Raw genomic sequence first — 27,844 nt, 5'->3', positions numbered from 1 at the left:
TTTATCCTCTGTAATTTCCTGTTTTATTCTTCAACATTTGTATAGCATTAAAGCATTATTTTAATAATCTGGCAATCTCATATCGAAAATTTTATTAGTCTATAGTATGACAAAGCAATTACTGCTTGTTAGTCACATCTAACAGACACATCCTTTCTACAACATCTAGGTTGAGAATATCCTGGTATTAATGTCCTCATACTTCATGGTCAATATTCTTCCGAGAACGGATAATTGGGGTGATTACGAGCACTGGAAAAAAGAAACAGATATGAATTTGTGAAATAAGTCTTTCTAAAAGAGAGAATACATACATTCATTTATTAACTCTGAATATTGAAATGGAGGATTCCTAGAAGATTCAACTAAAATGTACTAAAAGCTAAATTCACACACATCCTCTGATTTCTATTGAAGCACACATTCATCCCAACTCTCTGGTGATGCATGCCCAATTCCAAAATTCTACCTATAAAATCAAAGCGGCATATAGATTGATTGACCTTACAAATTCCAAGAAACTATAAAAGATACAATTGAAGCATTATGGTCAGCTCAAACCCAGCCACAGCTTTTGTGCTTAGATGATAAAAATGGTGGCAGAAACAACTGGGTTTTTCTTTCCAGCACGTTCATTCAATCCTTAAGGTACCTTCTTTCCTTAAGGAACACTCTATTCAGGAGGCAAAATTTAACTCTAAGATCTACAAAATTATTTAGCTTTTTTTACATATATTTGAAGGGAACAGATGGTAGTGTTACTTGTCAGCTTATCAATTAAGACAGTTGTGTTTGATATCAGAATGTCTGAGTTTAATACCACTCTCTGGCTTGAGACCCAAACATCTTGCTAATGCAGACCCTCAGAAGTAGAGATGATGGCTCAAGCAATTGGTCCCCTACCAAATACAAGAGCATTAGGCTGGGATGGCAGCTCCCAGTTCCAGACATTAAGGAAAAATGGAAAATCACTTCATAGATGGCAGCTGCTTCTTCCAGTAAAAGCTAGCATGTAATATATAGAAACTAGTATTCCTGATTAGAGCAAGGAAGGGTTCTTTTGAAATCCTTCCTTATAGGTTGAATAGTTATTCTACTCATTGGAATTTTATTTATTCTAATCTGTAAATTGCATTTTAAATATCCCTTATTAATTAAACTCTTTTTTACTGAATCCTGAAGCCATGAAGTAATTAAATGGATTTTTATGTTTGAAGTAAATCAGGTGGAAAGGAATAGATTGGCTCCCCAAAGACTGTTAGGGAGAGATGACAAAATTTTAGATTCAGAGAAATACTAGAGGATCTTTAGTTTTATAGATGGACTAATTTATGTTAATATCTGTTCACAATTCATCCTGGTAAGATTAAATGTCTCAGAAAATGGTTAGTCGTGTTTGAGGAAATGAAGGCCAAGGAAGATATTTCTTTGGAAGAAATCAATGAAAAAGGAATTACACATGTTAGGAAAAACATCACTGAACTAACAGGGTAGGAGCAGCAATAAGACCCACTAAAAAACATCCCACAGATCCACAAATCCATAAATATATTCTTCCCATACCCCAAATTCCTTATAATTACATTGTGCATAGCCTGGATATAGAAATAGAGGCCAGGCTTCATTTTTTTCATTATTAATGATTCTCATGTGTTCATTTGTGTCATCTCTAGCATATATTTAAGAAAAATTATTTGTAAAAAATGCTTAAAAATAAGGAAGTGGCACATAGCTTAGTGGCCAAAGTCCTTGCCTGTAATCCAATGGATTCCCACATCAGCACCGGTTTCTTCTCCTGGCTACTCTACTTTCCTCCCAGGTCACTGCTTGCGGCTTGGGACAGCAGTCAAGACTGCCCCCAAAGCCTTGAAACTCTGTGCCTAAGTTGGGAGACGTGGAAAATGTTCCTGGCTCTTGGCTTCACATTGGCTTAGCTCTGGCCATTGCTGCCATTTGGAGAATGAACCAGCGAATAGAAGAGCAATCTTTCTGTGATTCCTTCTCTTTGTAAATTTGACTTTCCAATAAAAATTAGTAGATCTTTAAAAAAATTAAATATTGGAATCCTTCAGATCTCTACAATCTGTGTCTAATGCATAAATGATACTTTAAAACCGTGCTTCTGCGCTATAACGTAGATTCATAATGTAAAACTCTGGCTGTTTTCCTAATGATCTTCCATGATTCTTAAACCATTCTGCAAGCTCAGAGGTTGAGCCTCAGAAGAAATTTCTGCTGTGATTTCTACAAGAGAGATTCTGTTTTATATATAGCCCCAAGCATGGCCTGTCTCCTTAATTAGGGAAGACTCATTGAGCAGAAGGGAACAATCTGTGAAATAATCCGCATCGGTCACTTACAATGACATTTCATAGTATCGAGCATTTTTGTTGAGGCTGTCAATTTCTTTCATGTCCTCTGCAGTCAGTTCAAAATCAAAAACCTGCAAGGGATGAAAGAATGACATTGAGGTTGCACATGGAAGCTACCTTCTACCTAGAAATGTCAGAGTTTTCCAGGGAAAGTGATAAAGAAGGAATTAAGGAAAGCAATTTTATCACCATTGACAGACAAAGAAATTCTTCTGAGTACTTTCAAGTCTGAGCTCTGTTACCTGTATTTTGAAACATGCAATTCATCAATTCCCAGTCTTACTAATAAGTAAAGCCAAACTTTTTCACCAACAAATGTGCAGGTGGGTAAAGTGCCTAACGACTGACTTTATGAAAGTTTTTTTTCTCTTTTTATTTTTACTATCTCCTTCAACTTCTCCCAGCCTTTCTTTCAAGCAAGCTTTGGAACACAGAATTAAAATTTTCCCCAGTCTGATTACCTCAAATAAAACACTATCATTTCAAAGGTTGTACCTCATTGGTTTCTCATTTCAAACTTTCCAAACACTGTGTATGTACAGGATGTGTTTCTTCCCTATTGAACATTTTCTTTTTGGTATTGCATTTGGAAACTCACATATCTTATATGTTTAAGAATCCCCCCTGTTGAACAAACTGAATCCTACCTATTGACTTATTGAAGTCTAGCTTTACGTTCTTGTTGGCGTTGTGTATCCATTCAATATCAAAAAGTAGACATCTTGTGTGAAAATATTAGAATCAATAACTACAACAGGGAGATAGCAACATAGCGAACTAGGCTGTATCTATGCTATGTATCTACATCTGTGCTTCTATTTATCAGTCTGTCAAACATCTGTCTCATTTCTCTATCTACTTACATATTTGTATTTATACCTTATCCTCATATATGTCAGCTATACATTTTTAAAATATATTCATTATTAATTCATTTATTCATTGGAACACTTTAAAAATGCATTCTTGAATTGATACAGTATTCATAGGAAGGTGATTTACAATGTGGAGTTGAATAAAATAAAAAATATTTTTTGAAAGTTTTCACTTAGAAAGTTTCATGTTGATTTTTCTTAAATTTATTCAATGAATCAATATTTATAAATATTTGTAAAAATTCATTTAAATTATATGCTCCTACTGGTATTTGTTAAAACTTAAACTCATAATGAAACTTTTGCCTGTCATCTTAAGATTGGAAAGACTTTTCAAAACAAAATAAAGACCATTTGTATAAGATGTGAATGTAAATCAGCAAGCATTTAGGAAATGGTGTTACATATTGAACTATGAGGTGTATCTAACTTCCTACATGCCAAGATCTCTAAGCCATGGGAAGGATGATCAAATTGATTGCTGGGTATCATTTCATCAGTCCTCAAAGTCTAATTTAATCTAATCAAAAATCATAGAACCAGCACAAGTGTTATTATGGTAAAAACACAAATGCAATGCAGCACTTCCATTCTTTACTAAGGAACTCTTCACATTTGAACTTGAGCTTAACATTCAATAAAGAATGTGTATAGGGAAGGTGAAAGGTAAAAACCAGGATTCTTAAGAATTTTTACTACATGGAGGGACTCACAAAACAAAAACAAATATGCAAACAAATCAAAATTAAAATAAGATTAATGTTACACAACCTGTACATTACCAAACCACACGTGAGGTATCAATACTTTGGACTGTGAGTACAAAGATACCTACTCTCACCATTCCAATGTTTCTGTCATATTACTCTGGGAATAGATTTACATGCATAATAGGAGGAGACATCAACTCTCATGCAAGAGAGGTTATGCTAATTCAGTTCCCATGTATGTCTCTTCAGAGATGCTGTTTGATATTTACCTGAGTGTTCTCTTTGATTCTCTTCTCATTGAAGCTTTTGGCCAGGACCACCACCCCTCGTTGCAGAAGGTAACGCAGGGAAACCTGAGCTGGTGTGCGATTGCGTTTCTTGGCAATAGCATTCAAGACTGGGTCTTCCAAGAGAGGTGGAATACTCAGATTATTGCTAGAGTGTAAATATACACAGATACAGAGGATGTAAGATGGAAAGCTTGAACTAAATTGACCTTAAATACTAAAACTAAATATGACAGAGATGCAATATATCCTATGGATAAAAAGAGCTTAAGGAATATTTATATGAATCATTTGCAGTGAAGGGAACTGAAAACAGGTAAAAAGCAACCCAGGGCCTGGCACAGTAGCCTAGGGACTCAAGTCCTTGCCTTGCACAAACAGGGGTCGCATATGGGCACTGGTTCTAATCTATTAAAATATTAATAATATAACTCTTTTAAAAAGGACCCCAAAAGTTTATGGAGAAACACTCATGCTATTTAAGAAGATTTAAATCTATAGAATCTGAGAAAAGAAGAAAACATTAACAACAGATGCCTTGGACATACATGGCATAATCAGGAACTATTACATCAATTTCACACCAATAAATCAGAAGACCTAGAAGAAACAGATTTTTGGACACATACCATGTATCTAAAATCAGTCATAAGGCAATTAATAATCCAACTAGACCTATAACGGTGACAGAGATAGAACCTGTGACAAATTCCTTGCCAACAAAGTAAAGCCCTAGATAGATTTCTACAATGTTGAATTCCACCAAATATTTCAGGAAGAATTTAACCCCAATCCTCTGCAAGCTATTTAAAACAATGGAAAGGGAGGCTATCCTTCCAAACTCTTTCTAGCAAGCCAACACCAACTTAATACCAAACCAGGACAGAGTCACAACAGAAGAAGAGAATACAGACTCACATCCTTGGTAAACATAGGTACAGAAATCCTGAACAAAATACTAACAGAATCAGGACAATACATCAGACAGATCATTCACCCAGAAACACATGGGTGTTACCCAGGACATGTATGATGGCCTAACATATGAAAACCAATAATTGTAACACACCACATCAGCTAATTGAAGCACAAAAACTATTTAGTCATCTCATCAGATGTAGAGAAGGCACTCAACAAAATCCAACCCCACTTCATGCTAAAAAAAACCCTAAAAAGATCGGCATAAAAGGAGCACACTACAACAAAACCAAAGTAATTTCAAAAAACAAACAAACAAAAAAACTATACAAGCATCATAATAAATGGGAAAGACTGGAAGCTTTTCTATTAACACCAGAAATGAGACATTGCTGACTAACACAGCTATTCACCATAGTATGGGAAGTCATTGCTACAGCTATTAGGCAAGAAAAAGAAATTAAAGGAATTCAAATCAAAAATGAAGAATAACATTATCCCTGTTCACAGACAGCATGATTCTATACATGGGAGAATCAAAAGACTCAATCAAGAGGCTACTGGAACTCATAAGGGACTGACAGGATAGTAGGATACAAAATTATTGAATAGAAATTGATGGAACTAGTATATACACAAGATTCCATGGCTGAAAAGGAAAGTGTAAGTACATTTATTTGCCCTTTAAGACAACGGAGAACAATCTTAAATGCCTTGGAATTAGCCTGACAAAGAGTTGGAAGGGCACCATGAAACAAATTATAAAACACTTTAAAAATGAGGAAATTCAAAGATAGAGAAATTTACCATGATCCTTTACTGGCAGTATCAACATAATCAAAATATCCAGGTTACTAGAAATAATACATAGATTCAATTCAATCACAATTGAAATCTCAAAAACAATTTTCTTTAAAAGGGAAAAGGTGATACAAATTTTATTTGGAAACACAAGAGAACACAAATAGACAAAACTACCATGAAGAATAAATGTACAGTTGGAGGAATGGCAATCCAAGACCTCAAGACATGACACAGATCAATAGTAATCAAGACCATCCATTACTGATACACAAACAGAGAAAAAGATCAATGGAATGAAAGTGAAACTCTAGAACTGAGTTCACAAATGTACAATCGGCTGATCTTCCACAAAAGAACTGAAAATGATCCAGGAGAAACGGCCGGTCTTTTCAACAAATGTTGTTGGGGCAATTGAAGAACAGTCTGCAGAAGTAAGAAACAAGACCTCTTCCTCTTCCACCCACCCACACAGATTTCACCTTGTACAAAAATCAGCTCTAAATGCATCAAGAATCTAAGTCTACATCCATAACCATCATATGATTAGAGGAAAACATAGGAAATACTCTGCGATATGTAGCCATTGGTAAAGACTTCTTTGAGAAGCCACAAAAGCACAGGCAGCTAGAAGAAAAAGAAACCAATGGGACCAGATACAATTAACAAGCTTTTGTAAAGCAAATGAAATGATCAAGAAACTGAAGAAGCAACCAACAACAATGTGGAAGAAAATCATTGCACACCACACTAACAATAAGGATAATATCCAGATTTGAGAAAGAGCTTCAGAAAATCAACAACAATGAAACAAAAAGATCTGTGAAAAAATGTGCAAAGAAAATGAGCAGGCCTTTGTCAAAAGAACAAATTCAAAGGGCTAATAGACACATGAGAGAAGATTCAGCTCCCTACTTATCACAAATAAAAACCACACTGAGACTTCACCTAAGACTTAGTGAGATTGGTCTACATTGGTTAATCTACTAACAGCACCTGCTGGCATGGATGTGAGGAGAAAGCAAGCCTCCTTCACTCTTGATGGGTATGTAGACTGGTCCAAACACTATGGAAGTCAGCATGCAGAGTTCTAAAAAAACTGAAAATTCATCTGTCGTATGACCCAGCTATCACACTTCCAGGAACATATCCAAAGGAAAAGAATTTTGCCTATGATAAAGTGACCTGTAATCCCATATTTACAGCAGCACAATCTACAATAGCAAAGACATGAAACAACTCTGATGCCTGTTGAAAGAGGAGTGGGTAAATAAATGATGGTACATCTAATCCATGGAATACTACTCAGCCAAATGAAAGAATGAAATTCTACTATTTGCAAGCAAATGATCCCAACTAGAGACCATTAGGCTCACTGAAGAAAGACAATTCTGAAAGGACAATTATCATATGTTCTGATATAATGCAACTTTCATGCAAAATACAAGATCACTACAAAATCAAATATATGGAGGAACTGTATAATGCAGACTAGCATACTGAGACATGGAGCTAAATGGTAATATGTTTCTCTACTACTGGATAAAAGATGGACTCCCAATGATATTGTTAAACACATATTGATAATAAGGTGGCTGGACTTTCTACCATTGTCTATACCACAATATCATGATACACTGAAGTAGCAGACTGATGGACTTATGACTATTGCTGAAGGATGCTGGAAGAAAACTGTTGGGGAGAGGGCAAGTGGGGGAAATAGAAGGAGAAATCCCTGATTTACAGCAGGCCCTAGTCAGGAGGTTGGAAGGCCGTCATGGTGTCCCACATGCATGACAGAAACCAAAGCACTTGGGCCATTTTCATCTGCTTTCCTTGATACATGAACATGGATCCATCAGGAGGAATGGAGGTAGAACTTGACAAGCATCAGATATGGGATGTTGGGAATCCACACGGTTGCTTAATTCACTGTGTTACACCAAGTACTGAGGTTAATTTGAGTGTGAATCAGCAGGTTGAGGATCTTCCGTTCCTTTGTTTCTCTCCCTCTCTTTCTTTGAACATTTCCGTTTATTGCAAACACAAACACATACACAAAGACACACACACACACACACACACAGGCACACAAATATAAACTGAGTTTGGGAATAAGTGAACATATAGGTGAAGCCAGAATAAGAGAATGTTGGTGACATTGATTCTCAGTGTTGGTACATAGTCAATCACCACATTATATTGTGGCTACATTTTTATATCCTAGATTTTTGGTGATAGAGTGCAAAAACTTATTTGAAGTGTTTCATTACCATATAGTTGCTGATATATATTAACTCTTTTAAATTTATGATTACAACCTTGGAAATCTTTGTGATCCCAAGACACCATAAGCAACAAGAACAATGTCCTTGGACTTGCAGTACTCCAGAAGTTTACTTTGGTTGAGGTAAGGATGGCATTCCACCTGCAATGAGTCAAGAGCAGAACTCTTTAGAATACATGAGCCAATAACCACATGCACATCTTACAAAATACTTGAGACACCTGCAGCCTCTAGCCCAATGTCTCAGTTCAAGTGCCATTTCTAGCTCAAAACTACATTCATGGATGTATTACAGTATTTAAGTAGGTCATTTTTCTATGCATTCCTCCTGAAATACTCCAAATTTCATCAGATGTAACATGCATTTCGATTACCAATATTTTAAAAATATTTTAAAGCTCTTATTCTCAAAATGTGGTCATTAAATGTCTTTTTCTCAAGAATTTTAAAAATTTTTATTGCAAATCAAAAAAACGGAGAAGAGGAGAGACAGAGAGGAAGATCCTGCGTCCTATGATTCACTCCCCAAGTGACTGCTATGGCCAGTGCTGCGTTGATCTGAAACCAGGAGATATGAACTTTTTCCAGGTCTCCCATGTGGGTGCAGGGTCCCAAGGCTTTGGGCGAAACTTCAGTGCTTTCCCAGAAGCAAGCAGGGAGCTGGATGGGAATGGCGCTGCTATGATTAGAACTGGCACCTATTTGGGATCCTGACGTGTTAAAGGTGAGGACTTTAGCCGTAGGCCACAACACCAGGCTCTAAATGTGTTTTTATATAGAAACACTTGCACACAAGAAAGCAAAAAAATGAGTCATGTCAAAGAGACTAGAAGCTCACTGAGGAAGTTTCTGCTAATTAAAATATGGAAATTTAAGCATCAATATGGATAACATAGGACAGCACTCTGGTGCTGCTAGTTAACCCATATAGGAGTTGGTATGAATGCTTGCTCCTGCATTTACAAGCCAGCTCCATGCTGATGTACCTGGCAACACAATGGAAACCAGACAAAGTATGTTGGAGATTTGCATGGAGTTCCAGACTCCTTTCTTCAGTCTGGCAAAGTTCAGCTGTTGCAGAAATTTGAAGTGAGTGCTCAAGTTGTTCTCTATTTGTGTAGATCTTGATAACTATTAATCTTACTCTGTCATTGTAACTGTGATACAAACTTATTTTAACAATCATGATATTTAGCGAAACAAAAATAATCACTATTAAATCTTACATTGAAAAAAATTTAGATTGAATAATCATATCCTGAGCATAAAATTAAAGTACATTTACTTAAAGACATGTGCTGAAATATTTTCAGAGGACTTTATACAACATCTCTTCTAAATGATATAGATGTGATTATATATATAAACACTTTGTAAAGTTTCCATGATAAATAAGCTTATTTTGATGGCAAAAAAATTGATATCTCTTATTATTACATGGTGGGTTTTTCATAATTTTTTTGCAAATGTCTCATCCAAATGAATCACAAACTCACTTTATTTGAAAATAAATTTAACTGTTATGGTCTGTTTCTCATGATCCTGGGCAGTACTCTCATCTATATTCAGTGTAGATATAGATAGTAATTTCTTATGTGTTATGGTGAGCTAACGAATTTTTTTCTGCCTTTCAGCGGTTGGAAAGTTTTGCAATAATAGAATCCCTTTAAAAATAAGAAATCTAATATTTCTATGTTGAAATATACAAAAACATCACCATAATAATAAAGCAACTGTTAAATCATTTTGATATGCATCGTGTTAATCTTTTTATATCTAAGATCTCATACAATATATAAGGATGTCTTATATAGATATATAAAATGCATGGAAAGTACTTTTGTTCACATAATTTGTTCTAATAAGAACCATCTTTTCTCCTACTTTTTCTCCTTTCCTCTATTTTTAACATTTATGTCACCAAAACAGCAGACTCCTGCTTTACTGGAATAATCTCTCCCTGTTACTATGTGGTTTACAAAGGATACCTTCTGCTGTCAATTCAAGAACACATGAGAAAAAAGTGTTAGACAATTTGAAAATCCCTCCATGTTTAGCAACATCCCAGAAAACTCTCTCCCATTCTGCACAATGAGCCTTGCTTCCCATTGCCTGTATGAAGCCATCTTGTAACTGCACAGGATGAAGCATGAAGGAAATATATTGGTGTTATGGCAGTATCTTAAATCTTCTAGAAAGCAAAACCCCAGCTTTCTGAAAGTGAATCAAACGCTTGAGATATTAGATACCTTGTATCAACTTCAAATTAGTGCTTAACACATCCTGTGACAGCAGTATAGAATTGAGAGTTGTGATTTGAAAACAATGATAAAACATTTTCCATCATTCTATCAAACTTTAAAATAGTTCAGCATAGTTATCAATTAACCCATCATAAATTGAAATATATTCCTCATGTTAGATATTTAGAAATCTAATTTTTGTTGATGTATAAGCATAAATGATGAATTTTCCCCTACTTAGATTTTTACAACAATATTCCTGGTAGTAAATAGCTAAGACAAGGGGTATTAATACAGGAATAGCTTTATACATAATTATCAAGCCCTTTGAAAGCATATGTATTTTTCTAATAGCATAAATAGTGTGATAATTTACAAATTTAGGTATTCCTTAAAATATACATATACATATATTAACTATTATTTATATATTTTCTCATTCTTCACACCTTTGACATTTGCTCGCATCATTCTGAAACTGCTCTGTTAGATTTCCCACCAACTCCATACCACTGAATCCAACATTCTTCTCCTTGTCAAGATGGACACTTAAGGACTGACTACCACACGCTCTCTTCATTTTTCTTTTTCCTCTCTCTGGCAATATATTTCTCTTCGGTCCTTCATATTGAGCTTGGATGCTTAATTTTCATTCAGTCATTTTCCCTAGGAGAATCACTATGATTCTGTAAGTTTATATTTATCACAGAAAAGCAAGGACTTCAAAAGTCTTTTGCTCCATTCCAGATCATTTTCCGGTTCCAGCACTGACAACTGTCAACTCAATAACTGGAATGTCTCAACTGAAATTGAGCTTGAGTAATGAAGACATGCTTCTCTCATTCCATCCCTCCTGCCCCTTATATGTTGTTATTGTAATGAAATAAATGATTGGTCACATGCACAAACATCAAGCCATAGACCTGAGAAATGTGAGTTACAGAGAATAGGAAGAAGACGGCCCTCTAGCCTAGAGACTTACCTGGTTGCAGGTGGGCTTGTGTTTGAGTCCTGGCTTGTTCAGTATCATTTCCAACTGCTTGCGATTGAAGTTAGATACCCCAACGGACTTGGTTAAACCTGCATCTTTGCACTTCTCCAGAACCTGGGGAGGTGGGAAATGCATGGTTACATCTTTGGTGTATTACTCTTTTTCATTTGTTCTTAGAATTTCAGGATCCAGAAATCTTTTTTTTTTTTTTGCCTTGCAGAATGATTTTGATGAAACAAATATTTTCATACTGAAATATGGCAATTGTTAATGCTTCTATTGCTTTGCAGATATATTTGTCTTCTGATTTCTTCTGCATGCACATTGAGGAAAATGAATCTTATATGGTTGTAAAGTACCCTTTTAACTGCTGTGACTCATTCAGTGATGTAAATTTTGCTGTTAAAATTACAATCTGTTTTTAACAAATGTCCCCAAAATCAATGGCCAATGTTTTGGTTTTTGCTAGTAGAGATTATGCTATGTTTTCTGCCAGCAGAGATTGTGTTGATACCTCCGTTGGGATAAGCATGTGCAAGTTCCATTCTTTACACAGCACAACCTTCTGAAATGTCAAACTGATGAATTCCCATTACCCAACCTCATACAAATATGCCTGAATTTCTTGGATGTAACTTTATCTCTTCTTGAGATTGCTTCTGCTAGTACCTGTGGGAGAGGGCTTACATCCAAACCCTAACTTGTAGATAAGCAATAGCGTATACAGCCTGATTGGTTGTTACTGAGGCCAGGATTGTGGCCCAGTGGGTTAAAACATCACCTATGCAACCAACATCACATATCTAAGCCCCACGTTGTAATCAGAGTGCTCTCCTTCAGATCCAGCTCCATGATCATGCTCCTGCAAAAACACCAGGGATGATGCAGGTCTTGGACCCCTGCAGCCCACAGGAGACATAGGAGTGAACTTTAAAGATACAGTAATACTTGACTGAACACCAATTACTTTGGCCTTTTTGGGTGGTGAATCCACAGAGAAATGTGTTTCTCTTATTGTCTCCCATTCTGACTTGCAAATAAATAAAACAGAACTTCAAACACACTAAAATATTTGAAGTCTTCAGATGCAATCTTGTCCATCTCCTTAACATGACAAATAGGAATAAAGGAATTACACAGAGGTTCAGACATCTCTAGAGCAAAGCCCATCGCTTCTGATTCCCCATTGCACGGTTCCTACCTTCCTGTGTACGAATCTCATTGTCTGTCATTAATTACCTCCCATGTGTCACGAAGGTCCACAGCATCTGCAATAACTTGCCCTTTGTCATCCATCGGTAGAATTGCATCCCCAGGCTGAAAACAGAAAGAAGATTCAATAAAGATGTGTTCTTTCAGAATGGCCTTAATGTTGCCTACATAGCGTGGTCACACAGCTCTCTGGATGTTGTGATTAACTGAAGTATGTATGAGTGCACTTGTGGATGCGTGTTTTTGAAAGGGAAGACAAAGGGAAGATACAAACTTAATTGTCTGACAGAATCCCGACTACACATTACATCTGTCTGCCAAGATTCCAGAAACCCTAAAGTTCAGATAATAGAGATCTCCTCCAGTTGCGGTATATTCATGTCCCAAGCACAATGTGGTTTGGAGGAAACTACTAATTAGAACCTCAAATCAAAGAATATTAATTCTAATTTATAATTGCACAGCACTGACAGACTGAGTCTTTCAAATGTACTCAGCTCACAGCCACTGTGAGGAGATGTCAAATGGACAAAATCCAATGGAGCCTGGCTGTGCAATGCAAACCATCCAGATGACCTTCAACAACACTGAGACAAGAAGTGCAAGTGGGGAGGTCCATATCCTCAGAGCTGGAAGTTCTCATTGTATCTATTAATCTGTAGGTACTCCACATCCTTGAGGACTTTAGTGTTAACTGGTCTGCACCAGCAGTAAAATAACAAATCACAGGGTGTTGCATTTTGCTCTCTGAAATAGATGTAGTAATGTCATTAAGTGATATTTCTAAAAAAATGCGCAATGGAACTGAAAAAAACGGTAATGGTGGCAAGACTCATGTAGTTAGGAAAATCAAGTGATTTCACAATTTTAATTCCATCTTTCTCAACAGAAGCACAGACAATCTAAGGATATAACTGATGTGATATATGCATTTGGTAGTTGCATTGGTGAAGACATGCAGGGTACAACAAACAAAATCAAATACTTACTTTCATAGGCGTTGGAAGGTGTATAATGAAAAGATCAACATAATCCATCTGAAGTTTCTTCAGTTGTTTTTCCAGGGTTGGACGAACCAATTCTGGGCGAAAGCATGTAGCCCAAAGCTGCAGCAACAGCAAAGAGATAGAATTATTGCTTATGAATTTATACTTTGGATGCTAACATCAGACATCATAGTTGAGTAGTAAGTGATGTATATCACTGTACTATGAAGGATCTAATATTACATAGAAGAAACTAAATTCACGATGTTCATTATACTTCAGGTGCTTAATAAAACACCAAGATTGATTTGAGTGTATTAACAACAATAAATATAACAGATTGCAAAAAAAAAACAAAAGTCACACAAAAAAACATAATGACCCATGAAACAGTACAGGAAATGAAAGGCAAAAACAAAGATAATCCACTATCCTGTACAATTTGTCCTTAAGTACATCCTTGACAAGTAATTCATATTCTAAAACCAAATGCAATCAATACATGCATACATATGTTCCAGCTACAGAAAACTGAGCTGTTTTTACACTAAAATAGTTTTTACTATTATTATTTAATTTTATGACACAAATCCATAGGCTCTGGGATTTCCACAACCGCTCCCCATGCCTTCCCCCCATATTGATTTCTTCCATATTGATTTCTTCCATATTGTTACAGTAGAACAGCTCATAACCAGTCATAATTCCATTATTTCTGGCCTGTACCATGCAGAGGGTCCAGCATCTTTATGTCCAGATTAATTCAACAGTTTCATTAGGAGACCATACTTGATCTGAGCTATCAGAATGTCATCTCCTCAAATAAAAACCCTTAACACAAATTCATCAACAAGAAGAAAGACGGAAATCTACAACATCATGAAGTTAATTGACATGCTACTGAGTGACCGATGTGTTAGATAATTCAAGTTCTTAACCACATCCTCTAATTACCTCATTGACATCTCAATTTTAGTTTATACATAACAGACTGTTATAAACCTTAAAATGTTTATAGGGTACTATTCAGCTATCTCATGTCTTTTTTCCTTTCATATTTATAGTAATCAGCTCATAGCATTCAAGCGTGATTTTACTGAACTTTGTGAATTTTGGGATAACCCAAACAGGCTTATAACTCTAACATGCCATAAGTTAACGATTGAGAAGCAGAACAGTTTTAGGAGGGGTGCACAGAGAAATCTTCAATACCTTAGTGGGGGGTAAATAATCTTTTTGTACTACCTAGTGATGTATATGAGAGTCCAATCAGACTTTTTCTTGTCTGTTCTAAGTTTTTCTTACTGGTCTCTGTCTGTTTATCTGATCTAATTTTGGGGGCTCCGTAGCAATCCTGAAAGTCATTGCAAGAGAGGATAGGGTGCCAAAGTTGGAACTAAGTAAGGACCGGAGAAAGTTCTGCTCCTGAGTCCCGAAAGAAGTTTATTGTTCTGCTTCTGAGGGCCATCTGGGTCTCCTGGCTGTTGTTCCAATGTCATTAGACCCTGTGAGGAGGGTCTGGGTTTCCTCCATCCTGTGTGGGAGATTCAATAGGGTTTGGTTGATCTCACAGATCTCATACTATGAGGGCACTCAAATTCCCTGTGATTTCCTTGGCAGTTGAGATACAGACCTTGGTGCCCACACTACTAGTCCTTGATGAGGTATTCACTGCTTCTGTTGTAAAAGCATTTGGGAGGTTACCAGGAGTCTCTGGGGCTAGGATACAAACCTCCCTCTGAACTCCTGTTCCACTCTGGGGTCGCCTCCTGATCTGTACATATGACCTCCTGTTAAGAGTCTGTCAAGATCGCTCTTGGATCCCACACTATAACTTTACATTTTTTTCTAACGTTTAATGCTGATTCAAGTCTGCTCTCTGTAAGTTACCTGTTACAATCTTGATAGATTATACACAACATCTTCCTCACACACTAAGAAGGTGGAAGATTTCTCTGCTCTCCCAACCCATTGCGGAATAACATAGGGTATTAAAAGTATATCAGGCTTTTCAGTTCTTTGATGTAGACCATAAGCAGTCTGTCTCATCAATTATTGGTTCATTGGTTACATCACAGTTTGTTATTGTGTTTGATCAGGCTGTTTGAGGGTGTAACAAAGTTACAATTTAAGGTACTATTTTTTGAATTGACATCATTCATCTTAAATTAAGGCAAACATGTGGATCTAACCTTTTGGGATTGGCTTATTTCCCTTAGCATAATGGTTTCCAATTGGGCCCATTTGGCCACAAAGAAATGCATTTCATTTTTTTCAGTAGCTGAGTAGTATTCCATAGAGTAGATGAACCATAGTTTCCTTATCCAGTATTCTGTTGATGGGCATTTCAGTTGCTTCCAAGTTTTTACAATTATTCATTGTGATGCTATAAACATAGGGGTGCATGTCAGTTTCTCGTGTAACAGGTGTTTTCGATATATTCCTAAAGTGTTAGTGCTGGGTCATATGGTATGCAGATTTTCAGTTGTTTGAGTGTTTTCCATACTGATTTCGATAATGGCTGCACCAGCCTGAAGTCTATCAACAACAGAGAAGGGTTCCCTTTCCCCCGCATTTTCTCCAGCAAGTGTTGTTGGTGGTTTTTCGTATGTGAGCCGTTATAACTGGCATTAGGTGATACCTCACCAAAAGCAATAGCAATGAAGACAACAATAAACAAATGCAAATATATCAAACTAAGAAGTTTCTGTACAGCAAAAGAAACAACACAGTAAAAAACACAACCCACAGAATGGGAGAAGATCTTTGCACACTACACAGGTGATAATGGGCTAATAGCCAGAATACAAAAAAAATCTACAGAACAACCAAAACAACATAACAAAAAAACCACTCAAGAAATGGGCATGGGAACTGGGCAGACACTTTACAAAGGAACAAATTTAAATGGCCAACAAACATGAGAAAAAGCTCAAGATCCCTGACAATAAGGGAAATAAAAAATGAACACCCCCCCCAAAAAATTGACCAATTTTACTTTTTAATTCAGTGCTTACCAGGGAGAAAAGATCTTATACTCTAGCTCCCTTTTTGGGATATTTCCTAAAATGCGTAAGTTATACCTAACGAAATTTTTCAAAAATTACAGGAAAAGACATATAGTGACTCAGTAAGTTCACCTAATAAGTAGGAAGAGTTTAAAAACTACATCTCATCTAAAACAGATTTCATAACAAAGAAGTTATCATTTGTTATCTTTCAATATGTGTTTATTTTAAAAGGGAGAAGCAAGGGGAAGAGGGAGAGAGAAAGTGAGAGAGGAAGAGAGAGAGAGAAAGATGGGGAAAGGATTGGGAGGGGGCAGTTGAACGAGAGAGACAGACAAAGAGGTTTCATGTATCTGTACACTCCTTAAATTCCCAGGGTTAGTGCAATCAAAAATCAGAAGCAAAGACAAATAAATGAGTCATTGCTTGGTGCCTCTCAAGTGTAACAAAAAGAAGTATTGGAATAAGGGCAGTGGGAACTTGAGTCGCCAGGTGAAAAAGAAAGGTAGTTAAACCCAACATGTCACACCTGTCAAAACAAGTCCTTTCTGTTTTCTCTTTCTATGATATGCCTCTAGTATTGTAGGAAATAAATCATTCAACTGGTGAAACCAATTCTTTTCTTAATATCATATCTAAACTGACAGAGTCCTGTACCTTGGTAGTGTAGAATATGTCCTCTCTCTTCACAGTCCCATCAGCAATCTTCTCACGAATAGCTGCACCAACCTCTTCCTCATTTTCATAAGCGAATGCTGAATCAATGTGACGGAAACCAGCCTCAATGGCTACTTTGGTGAACTCGAAAGCCTTGCTTTTTGGAGCCTGTGAAACAGGAATAAGAGAGTTGGTGGTGAGTCCAACTCAAAGAGAAACAGTGTGCTTCCTCAGGCACATTTTCACCCATTGTTGATACTGACATCACCCACACACACTTAACAGTTTGACTTGTTAATAAATCTGCTCTCTGGAGAAATCTACTGAGTTCAAGTATTACCTCTTATCCGGAAGAACTTAGGGAAATGTGAATCCCCATAGAACATCAAAAAGAAGACTTACTCAATTAGAATCAATGATAAGAAAATGGACTAGAGGTACGTATCCAATACTAGGGTAAAATTTCTCAGGCAGTCAGAAGGAAGGAAACATTGCCAACATACACACACACAGACACACACACACACTAACTACATCCTCTGTGTATCAGGTTTGACCTATAGTTGTTATGTATGGCAATCCACCAATATGGGTGGAATGCAGCCTTCCGCACTTGGTCTAAATTTTCACCCAAGATACGACTTTAAATCAGCCTCTTATGAAATTCTGTTCTTTGAATTGAGAAAACATGCGGACTGACTTAGCAGATCCTGATCTTCAGATTCCTGGGGTACCACAAAACTTTTTTTCAGTAGATTAAACCTTGATGTTCAGGCCTGTAATGAGGATTTACTTTCTTAAGGAGGCGCATAACAAAAATGTAACAAATTTTTGCATTCTGCTTCCACATTGATTAGAGTTCATTTTGCCATCATCATCATTCGAGAAAGAAGACAATGTGGGGAATGGAGCTCAGTCAGAGAACGAACTAGAAAAAAATAAAAACAGTCCTGGAAACATGAGATGCCCTCAAGAAAAAAAAAGTATGTGTCTTAAATTTTCCTGAACATGAAGAGATAATTGATTTACTTGAAATGTGTATTCAATGGAATAATTATTGAAATTTCCCTGATAAAAAGACAGGAGGGAATTCAGACACAGGAATGCTGAGAACACTAATTAGACAAGAACAGAAGGCATTCTTACCCTGGGGCATCATAGTTAAGACTTCTACTATTAAGCAAAAAGAAGAGATTTGAATGTGCAAGTGAAGAGCATTCAACCTGTCATCAGAAATCCTGCAGGCTAAGAGAGAATGGAGAGCCATAACAGGTCCTAAAAGAAAGAAACTGCAAGCCCAAAATATTATACCAAGCCAAACATTCATTTTTACATGAAAATGGAATAAGACATTTCCTAAGCAAACAGAATTTAAAGGAATCTGCTTCAACCCCAGTAACCCTACAAATGATGCTTAAAAGCCTGCCACACACACAAAATTAGAATCACATCCACATAATGAAAGTCATAAATATAGAAGATTCCAAAAAAGTCACTAAGAAACTTAAATAAAACTATAAGAAAATCTAAATAAATAAATCTGTAATAAAAAAATGTATAAGAACATCTATGTTGTAATGACAGGGTGAATCACTAGCTGTCAAGTCCCCTGGTCTTAACTGTGAAGTGGGTTAAATCATACTAACCAGGAAACATTAGTGGTAACAGAAGAGTACAAAATCCACGGCAAGAAAACCCTGTCCCAGTTCCCCTTTTGAGGGCGATTTCGAGATTGTGCTGGAAATTTCACCCAGGTTATAAAACAATATTTGTTCTCTTGTGTTTCTCCCTCACTTTCCTTTAGCTTGCTATAAATCCCTTGGTTTAACCCAAGTCAAATCGCACTCAAGCCTGTAATTCTTTACATAGCCTAGAGTTCCTGAATTTGGTACCTACTTCCTGGAGGCCTATAACTTTTGTGTGACTAATACACTGTGAGTTTTCCTCTGTGGTTCTTAATTCTCACATATCTCTTCCCTTTTGCCACACTCATTGGCAGTTCATATATAAAACCTTCTCTATACATCACAGCAATTCAAGCTTTCCGCATTGTCTAACAGTGCAGGTGAACAACTTAGTGCCTTGCCTTTCCAAGTCCTGCTTATAGGTATGGATAAACTTGCAATAATCAGGTATCACCAGTTGTAATTTCTATGCTGACGGCAGAAAGTACTTGACTAGAGTGAAAGCCAACTCAAAAATCTGTGTGTGCTAGAACTGTGGCAGAGCAGGTTATGGCACAACCTGTGGCACTCGCATGCCATGTGGATGCCAGTTCAAATTCCAGATATTCCACACCATCCCTGCCTGACTACCTGCTAACATGCCTGAGAAAGTAGCAGAAGATGCACCCATACTTGAGCTCCTGCCACTCATGTGGAGACCCAGAAGGAATAACGGTCTCCCGACTTCAGTCTGATCACATGCCTCAGCAGTTGCTGCTCTCTGGGGTGTGAAGCACTGATAAAAGATTCTTTCTCTATCTCTCCTTCTCCACCCCTCTTCTCTCTCTTCCTCTTCCTCTCTCTTTTACTCCTACTTTCTTTCAATCTCTCTCTCCCTCTCATTCTGTTTCTCTTTCTCTCAGCCTCTTTCTGTCTCCTCTCTCCATCTTACCCTGTTTGTCTAACACTGTCCTGTAGATAAGTAAATATAAAATTTGTTGACTCTTCATGACATTCACAAACAGTAATAACAATCACCATGAGATTCATCAGCTGATAAGCATGTAAGTTGATACAATCACCAATCAGTTCAATTTCCTTAAGAGACCCGTGCTTGGTTATTTTTACTAATGTGTTGTTTGACTTCCCCACAAGGCCTTTATATAGACTTTTAGAAAAAACATATTTAGCACCAGTGTCTCTAAATCTCTTGTCTTCCTTTTTAGTAAATGGTTAGCTCTTCCACTGGCTTGCTTCTCCACCTAGTCTGCCATCATCATTTGGAGAAGCACTTTCAACTCCACGTGCTGAAAACCTGATTTGACACATGCCAGTTTTAACAAGTATGCAGTATGTAGGAACTCATGGTAGTACAGTCTACTTCTAATCCAACTGATGCTCATCTTACTTGCTTAGCTACTATTGACAGTTCTTTCAAAACATTATTTTTGGTACGATCAAGACAAACTTTCTTCCCTTGCCATTGTAGCATACAATAATTACAACTTCCTTTGATCTTCTCTCCTTTATTTCTATATTTTTTTTAATTTTTGTCAAACTTTATTTCACATCTTTATCAAAACAATATTTTTCCCTGCCCATGTTTTTTATTATTTACATAATACAATAGAGCATCAATGCTGAATAGCATGGTTATGTGCAATACATAAATATGAACTATCCGTACAGATCTTTTTGTTTGTTTGTTTTTATTGTATTGTTGTTGACAATCTTTACATAGTTAATTGCGGTTAAAAAAAAAAAAGGTTCAGGGGGTATAGGGAAGTGGGTAATACTATTATGTCCATATTGTTTCCATCATGTATCTGAGGTAAAGGGGGATATTGAGGGAGAAGTCCCACCCGGTTTCCCGCCCACCCCAAGTCCCGGATGTGGGGCATGCTCTGAGATATTTGCTCAAGTGGTTTTAATAGTTCTCCAGTTATGAATCGCTGCCAGCTTCGCTCGATGAGGTCGTCCACTGATTGATATGGTCCATCATAAAGTCTCCGTTTGCCCCATATTTCGCTGCCAACATATAGCTGAGATGAATGATTGACATGTTCTGTCTTCTGTCTTTTCTTGGTTAGAGTTCTGAGTCCAGCAGTTCAATTGGGGAGATCTCCAAAGAAACCTTGAGGTATTCCCAGACCAGATTCTTGTATGTTCTAGCAAGCGTAGGGCCCAGCACAGTCCATCACCCCGATCAGCTGGTGGTTGCAATTGCTGGATTGGTTCTGTTTTCAGTCCCGAGTTGCACTGGAACCAATGGGTGTTGCAGTCCAGTCTGGTTCTGCCCAGCCCATACTCGGCCCTTGCATCAACCAGTAGGAGCTGCAGTCTAGTCGGGGCGACCCACAATAACCCCCATCAGGCCCACCCCCTACCCTGGTTTGCCAGTATGTGTAGCAGTAGACCAGTCTGTCCCCCATCCCATTTGGCTCTTGTACTTGTCAGTGGGTATTAAAGCTTAGTTCCATCTAACCAACTCAACCATCCAGCCCTCACGGATGTTGTTGAGTGCCTCTCTGTCTAGCCACCCCAGCCCCCGTCCTAGTTTTCATGCCGTCCCGCAGGACTAGTGACCCAGGAAGGGGGAACCCACTTTTTCCCTCCCAGGTCTCTCTCAGTCCTGGTTTATGCACTCTTTAGGTGGTTCTGTGATTTGACTTGACAGAATTAGTCCCCAGTGCCAGCTTCTGCCAGCTGATGCTGTGGCCAAGCCCAAAAATCCCTCACCCGCTCTAATTTATGCTTGCACCCACAGGAATAATCAGCCCAGCCTGGCTTTTCTCTGATCTAGTTCACATGCAGCGCACAGCTGTTGCAGCCTTGCTTAGTCTGGTCTGTCCTCATCCCAGCCCACGCTCTCCAGTGGGAGTAGTTGTCCAGCGAGGAGACCAGCCCCTTAATCCCCCTGCCAGCTCTATCCCTCCCTTCCTGGATCTCACGTGTGCTGGTTGGGTGCCGCATTCAAAACCAGTACAGGCAACCTCACCCTGGCATTCCATAATGTGTACTGGTTTTGTCGCAACCAAACCCGGCTCAACCCACACTCTGTTCTGGTGTTCGAATTTGCCAGTGGATGACATGAACTGATTCAGCCTGGTATGCCCCTGACTCATGCCGAATGTGTGCCAGTGGGAAACATTCCATGGCCTATTCTGGGCTGTTTCCTATCATGCTTCTTGCGCTTACCTGCAGGGCCTGTGTCCTGCCAGAGGAGTTGCCCAGGCTCCTCCATCAGAACCCCTCCCAATGCCAGATTTTTGCGCATACCAGTGGGTCCTTGAGCCAACCCTACTCAGTTCACCTCCTGTCCTAGCAGGAACAGTGGCTTTTCCTGGCTGGCTTTCACCCCATTCTGGTTCTTGTTGTTGGATGTTTCAGCCCAGCCATGGTTCGTCCATACCCACATACAGCTCACATATGGCTCAGTAGGGGGTTGAGACCCAGCCTAGTCAGTCCCACATCTACCCTGGTTCTCCATGACACCAGATGGTGTTGGGGTCTGAACTGGCCTGGTGCATCCAATCCCAGCCCACACTAGTGCCTCGGATGACTGCAACTGTTTCCTAGATAGAACGCAGCCCCCATTCCAGCACACGCACCCCTTGGTGGGAACCTCAACCCTGTTAGGGTGTCCAACTAGGGGAACTTGTATTTCCACAGGGTTGGGCCCACACAACTCCATAGAGTCTACCCCCAGACCAAGTTCTCTCGCGTGCTGGATAGAGTCTTGACCCTGCCAAATATGACCACTCCACCACTCCACCAAATAGTTGGGTAATGGTACCCATCACTGCCAAAGAGGCCCCCATCCATAGTATTGGTGTGGGCTGGTGTGTGACGATCAGTAATGTTCTAGGAAAACAGGCCATTTCTGTATTCCGAATTGGGTTGGTATTTCTGACTAACCGTAATTGTCTCATGGGCACTTCCCTCCAAACCACCAGGTCTCAGTCCCCACGCATGCCTAAAACTTCCATGACCCTGTCACTGGGAATCACCCAAGATTCACTACTCACCTACACTAAAATTGGACTTAGTCATGGGTGTCCCCAGGCAGCAAACATATCTTAAAAATCCCCAGAGCAGGCCGCTGGGCGGCCAGCAGGCAAAGCCAGGCACCACATGGTACACTGGCCGCCCTAGGTGAGGTCGAGGACTCATTCACTGCCTTGCGGCAGTGTCTTTGGCATGAGCCCCCAGCATTGGGTCCGACCCGGCAGGGGCTATCCGTACAGATCTGTAGGTCTAACTCAGAACCAAGGTACCTAATATTGAAAGCAAATCTGAAGTCTTTAATATAGTAAAAACTAGGACTCAACACTGTAATAAATCAAAAGTAGTGCCTCATGTACATACTTATTTAAAGATGAAAACAGGCTCTACCACAACAATGATCTAACTATACTCATTTATATATAAAAAACACAAGTTTCATACAGCACAAAAAAGCCTTCCATTATAACACAGAAGTGGTATTACCAGATAAGCATCAGTGAAGTATACTGACTTTTCTAGTTGTTATTGTACAATGCTGTACATAGTGCAGTCCATGCAATACACCCAAGAACACTAGAGTCCTATGCGCATGTACAGTGACTGTGAAAAAGCAGCCCTCTGCAGGTGGTGTTGGATACCACTAAGATGTCTACTGCAGCCATGGTGGGGAGGATTCTCCTTGCCGAAGGGCACAGTTACAGTAAGAACTGAAGTCTTGAAGGAAGTTTTAAACATTCTTTCTTGAATCAAAGCATTCAACAAAAGATGTACGTGAAAATTAGCTGTTTAGATACCTTTTCACCTTAAAAATTCAGATGCATGTTACTCGATAGAGCTGCTATATGTGAAAGTCAAAACAGTTTTATTTTCTTCTTGTAAACAACTTAATCCTAGTGCAGTTCAGTGCTAATCACTTTCAGCAAAGAGAAGGCGGACATCCTCTGGTGCTGGCCATCAGTGTCAAAGCTCACCTCAAAACCCTGTTCCTGGCTCAGGTGTGATGTTTACCTTTTTCAGAAATCCTTTAGTTGACAGCTTTTAGAAAACCAATTTAACCAGGTGATGTCCCGCACCCAATACTGGGCTTAACAGAAAGCAAATGATCCTTGGATGTTATCCTGCTCTCAAACAGAATGTGGAAATTAAGAGGGTGAGGTTGAAGTATGGTAGTAGACTACCAGTCCTTTTCTGGTGTACCGTTTTTCTACAAACATAGGCATGCACCACGAGCCAAAAGATTATACCTTAATTACGTTCCCAAAAGGCAGATATGCTGCAGACATGCAGAGATTTCATTAATGTTGTTTGGCACATGGGAACACCATTTTGTCTATTATTTGCGTGTATCAGTTTACTCTGTAGATTTTTTATCCAGTTCTAGTCAAGGAAGAGCATTGGAGGGCTGTTTCTATCCAATTCTGCCTGTAACAAACACCCAAACATCCTAAAATATCAATTATAAGACAGACAAGTATAAAGTAAAACTCTGGAGAACATCAAAGAAAAATGGCTGGCCAGGCATCTGCTCTTTAATGTTTTCCCACTATATATTAAAATAAAAACAAACTTCCAGTCCCTTCACAAGTAGCACTCTGTATTCTCTGAATTTTACAGCCACAATTGGATTCTCTTTCCTGATTTTCACTGCAGCTTCAGCTTTGTGATCTTAAGGAGAGCTGTGCTTGTCAGAGTAAGGATGAAGTCCACAAAACAAATTTCCACATCAGCAGTCCAACCCTGTAAGGCCAGCTTTCTTTCTACACATGAAACATCTGTTCTTCTTTTGTTTGGGTAACTCAGGAGCTTTCTTTTTACTCTGAGAAGTACTGGACTGAGAAACGGATGGACTGGGCTGAGTGACCACTCTGCTTTAGGGTAGTTCTTTTGTCCTCTCTTGAAATGCTCATTTCTATCATTTGCTGAGTTACTGGCAAGGCAGCCACAGGCACATTTCTTGATTTTTCAGATGTGCTACCAGCAGCACTTTCACAGTTGTTTAAGCCGGTGACTGCTCTTTGTTCAGATGCAGAATCTGAAGTAGGACTGTTGGAACCATTAGCTGTCCCACTGGGCTCATTGCCACTTATTCTGTTATCACTTAAGGTGCTCCTTGTTAGCAAACAGAACACGCTCCATTTGTCCCAGGATTCCCATAAAAGCCACATCCTGTGCTACACAGCATGGGCTCCGCGGCCAGGCCGAGGCCTCTGGAAAAAGCCAAGGCTTCCGGGTGTTATAGAAGTCGCTGCCACTGCGACCACAGGCCGGGAGCGGGTCGAAGGGGCCTGCTTTGTTCCTGCTGCAGCGAGGAGCATGCAGGAACGCGCCGGAGCTCGGAGCTGGGGCCGGTGACAGGAGGGAGGTCAGGGGGCAAGACGGAGAAGACTCGGCCGTGGGCGGACCGGAGGCCCGCTGCTGGAGGGGCGCAGCCCATCGTCCTCGCCTCTCCGGCAGAGGGCCGGCCGAGGGTACACCGGATCGCTCCCAGCCTCCGCTGACAAGGCTGCGCGGCTTCCGGCATGGAGCGAGCAAGCAAGCAAGCCAGCAAGCAAATGAGCAAGCCGGCCGGCGGACCTGTGATTATTTCTGGTTTAAACCCATTTTTGGAAGCATTGGTGAGTGAAGCAGTGTGTTGAATATTATTCCTGGGCTATTATTTACCGTTTTGCATGGAGAGAGAAACATGTCATACCAAGATACAAATACTCACTTCTCGTCACCAAGTTGGAATTTTTCTTGGACAAAAATTACAGAAAACATTTACAATGCTTGCCTAAAATTCAGATGATTATCATTTAATCATCCAATCTGAAATGCTGCATTTGCATTCCACCCAGAAAGCAGACTAACGTGAGAAAATATTTCACAACACACACACTGGCACACCCTGTTGTTTCCTGTAATGACTAAGTAGCTCACCAAGCAAACGACAGGAGTTACAATTGGAAAGAACACTCTGTATATCTGACTGTAATGAAATAAATAAATCTTTTTTAAAAAAAATGGTTACTATCACATTGTGACCAGTGTTTGACACTTAAATTTTAATGCAATGATTCTAAGGATGAGTTATTGAGCACTTGGTGAGAAATAAGTCTGCTCCACTTGTAAGGATAATGCTCTCAAGTCTTCTTTCTCTCTTTTAAATAAGTCTTGTTTCCTAAGGGTAAATAATAGTTGCTTTTCCATGTCAAAAGATTAAATGATTGAAATTCTCTCAGAAACACTTTCAGTACCAACACACTCAGCAAAACTTCTTTGCTATAAAGCATACCTTTTACCTGTCATTTCTTCCTGTGCTCTCTGACAACCAGGAACATCTAACAGAGCAGACTGACTCTGAGTGAGGCAGCAGAAAAGCACAGACAGAGCAGCTGGAGCTGTGGGTTTTAGAAATGTATCAAATTGCAACCATGAGTGCTCACCCAGGAAAGTTGTTGGTGAATTCACTGAGAAAATACATGCACAGTTTAAAACACAAGTAAGGATTTCATGCATGTTAAATAATCATAAAAACAATAATAATAATCAAAATCTACCCACAGCTCTCTACTTCTAAATATCCAGAGTCAACTCTTGTCACACTGATGTATAAAGAATCTTTCTGACAAAAAAAAAAGAGACAGGTAGAGAGAGAAATAGGAGCCCAGACGTTCCCTTCCAACCCATCAACTTTAAAGCATGTAAACATTACAGTTCGTTAACAACCATTCCAAGCACATCAACACTCAGTGACTCAGCACCCCTCGGCTTTACTTACATCTCTAGGAACTATAGTGCCAAATCCAAGCCTGGGCATGAAGTGCCCATCGTTCAGCTTCACAGAACGACTGTGTTTGAGATCCATCCTTCTCCACACTGAAATAAACGGACTGTTTCTCCTGCTTTTTCCTATGAAACAACTGTAGGAGAAGCCTCCAGCATGTTTTGTTTATACCAATCTAAGTTGGGTGGAGCCTAGCCTGCTTCCGTAGTTCAGTGAGTCATGCATGAAGTATGACTGCTATTCAGGAACTTAGAAAAGTCAGCTCACTGAATTGAGAAACCGTGCATATTGAACTAGAAGATTCTAACCTCCAGATTCCTGAGATAGTTGTTTGTTTTTTTTTGTTTCCAATAGGTTAAACTTTGATGCTCAGTCTTATCTTGAGGATTTACTTTTGGGGAGCATCACTTAACAGACAAGATGTAAGAACATTTTCATACAGCTGCCACATTGACTAGAGCTTATTTTACCATCATCATCATTACATAAAGGACAAAGTCTCCCTGACCAACTGAGGGAAAATCACTAGCAGCACAGAACACCAAGGACCATGAACACAAGCTGAGATATACATCTTTCCTCTTCTTCATTTTCTAAGTGAGCAACTCGAACAAGGAACATATGAAAAAGATATCCACTCATATCTGTGCGCTTTGCTAGAAATACATTCTTCTTTCTACCATACTAATAGAAGTGACTGAATTTGTACATGCTGGTGCAGTAAATCCAGTTTAAGGTATCAATTGTAACTATTCCCAAAAGTTTTGAGGATGCAATCCATTAGGTTTAATCATGGAGAATTCACAATTTGAAAATCAGCTACCTGAATCTGTACTCTAAGTGTAGCCATCAACATCTTCTTTTTGCAGTCTCCAGAAGTCAGTGACTGACTAAATGAGCACTGGGTGTATAGATCAATTTAAGCTTTTTATATATACTACTACAAAAGGGTAATGAGTGTTCTATACATTGATTTGATGTTAACTTCCAGTAACATAGCTAAAAATCTGACAAGAACGAAAAATATACATAATTTTCCATTTAGAGACTCCTATTCTA

At 38.8% G+C, this 27,844-nt stretch overlaps 1 protein-coding gene, 1 long non-coding RNA gene and 1 pseudogene across 3 annotated transcripts; all 3 read right to left on the bottom strand.

The window, feature by feature from the left end:
• On the bottom strand, positions 1-26,936 carry LOC131481275 (aldo-keto reductase family 1 member C15-like). 2 transcript variants are annotated; one of them, XM_058669529.1, is made up of 9 exons: positions 26,780-26,936; positions 17,348-17,515; positions 13,686-13,802; positions 12,724-12,801; positions 11,476-11,598; positions 8,285-8,391; positions 4,227-4,392; positions 2,361-2,443; positions 1-252 (listed from the first exon to the last, which is right to left on the bottom strand). In XM_058669529.1, the coding sequence occupies exons 1-9, from the start codon at positions 26,864-26,866 to the stop codon at positions 210-212; spliced, it is 972 nt and encodes a 323-aa protein (XP_058525512.1). In that variant the 5' UTR covers positions 26,867-26,936; the 3' UTR covers positions 1-209. The 2 variants fall into 2 exon arrangements, with proteins under 2 accessions (XP_058525512.1, XP_058525511.1); XM_058669528.1 differs by having other exon boundaries at positions 2-252; positions 8,282-8,391.
• Positions 24,563-25,201, bottom strand: LOC105942020 (AN1-type zinc finger protein 5-like; annotated as a pseudogene).
• On the bottom strand, positions 26,025-26,632 carry LOC131481276 (uncharacterized). The gene is made up of 3 exons (XR_009246207.1): positions 26,563-26,632; positions 26,301-26,399; positions 26,025-26,179 (listed from the first exon to the last, which is right to left on the bottom strand). It is a non-coding gene; the product is annotated as an uncharacterized LOC131481276 (long non-coding RNA).
• Positions 26,937-27,844: the final 908 nt, after the last annotated feature.

This window comes from Ochotona princeps, chromosome 10 (assembly GCF_030435755.1).
Source record: "Ochotona princeps isolate mOchPri1 chromosome 10, mOchPri1.hap1, whole genome shotgun sequence".
Taxonomy (NCBI): domain Eukaryota; kingdom Metazoa; phylum Chordata; class Mammalia; order Lagomorpha; family Ochotonidae; genus Ochotona; species Ochotona princeps.
The sequence above is the reverse complement of the archived record's forward strand: the minus strand, read 5'-3'. Positions and strand labels throughout refer to the sequence as shown.

Excerpts from the sequence above, each read along its gene's own strand:
- LOC131481275 (XM_058669528.1), bottom strand. The coding sequence starts at position 26,866 with ATGGATCTCAAACACAGTCGTTCTGTGAAGCTGAACGATGGGCACTTC. Across the intron at positions 11,599-12,723 it reads ACCTTCGTGACACATGGGAG|GTTCTGGAGAAGTGCAAAGA; the intron begins GTAATTAATGAC and ends CCACCTCCCCAG. Across the intron at positions 2,444-4,226 it reads GAATCAAAGAGAACACTCAG|GTTTTTGATTTTGAACTGAC; the intron begins GTAAATATCAAA and ends CATCCCTTGCAG.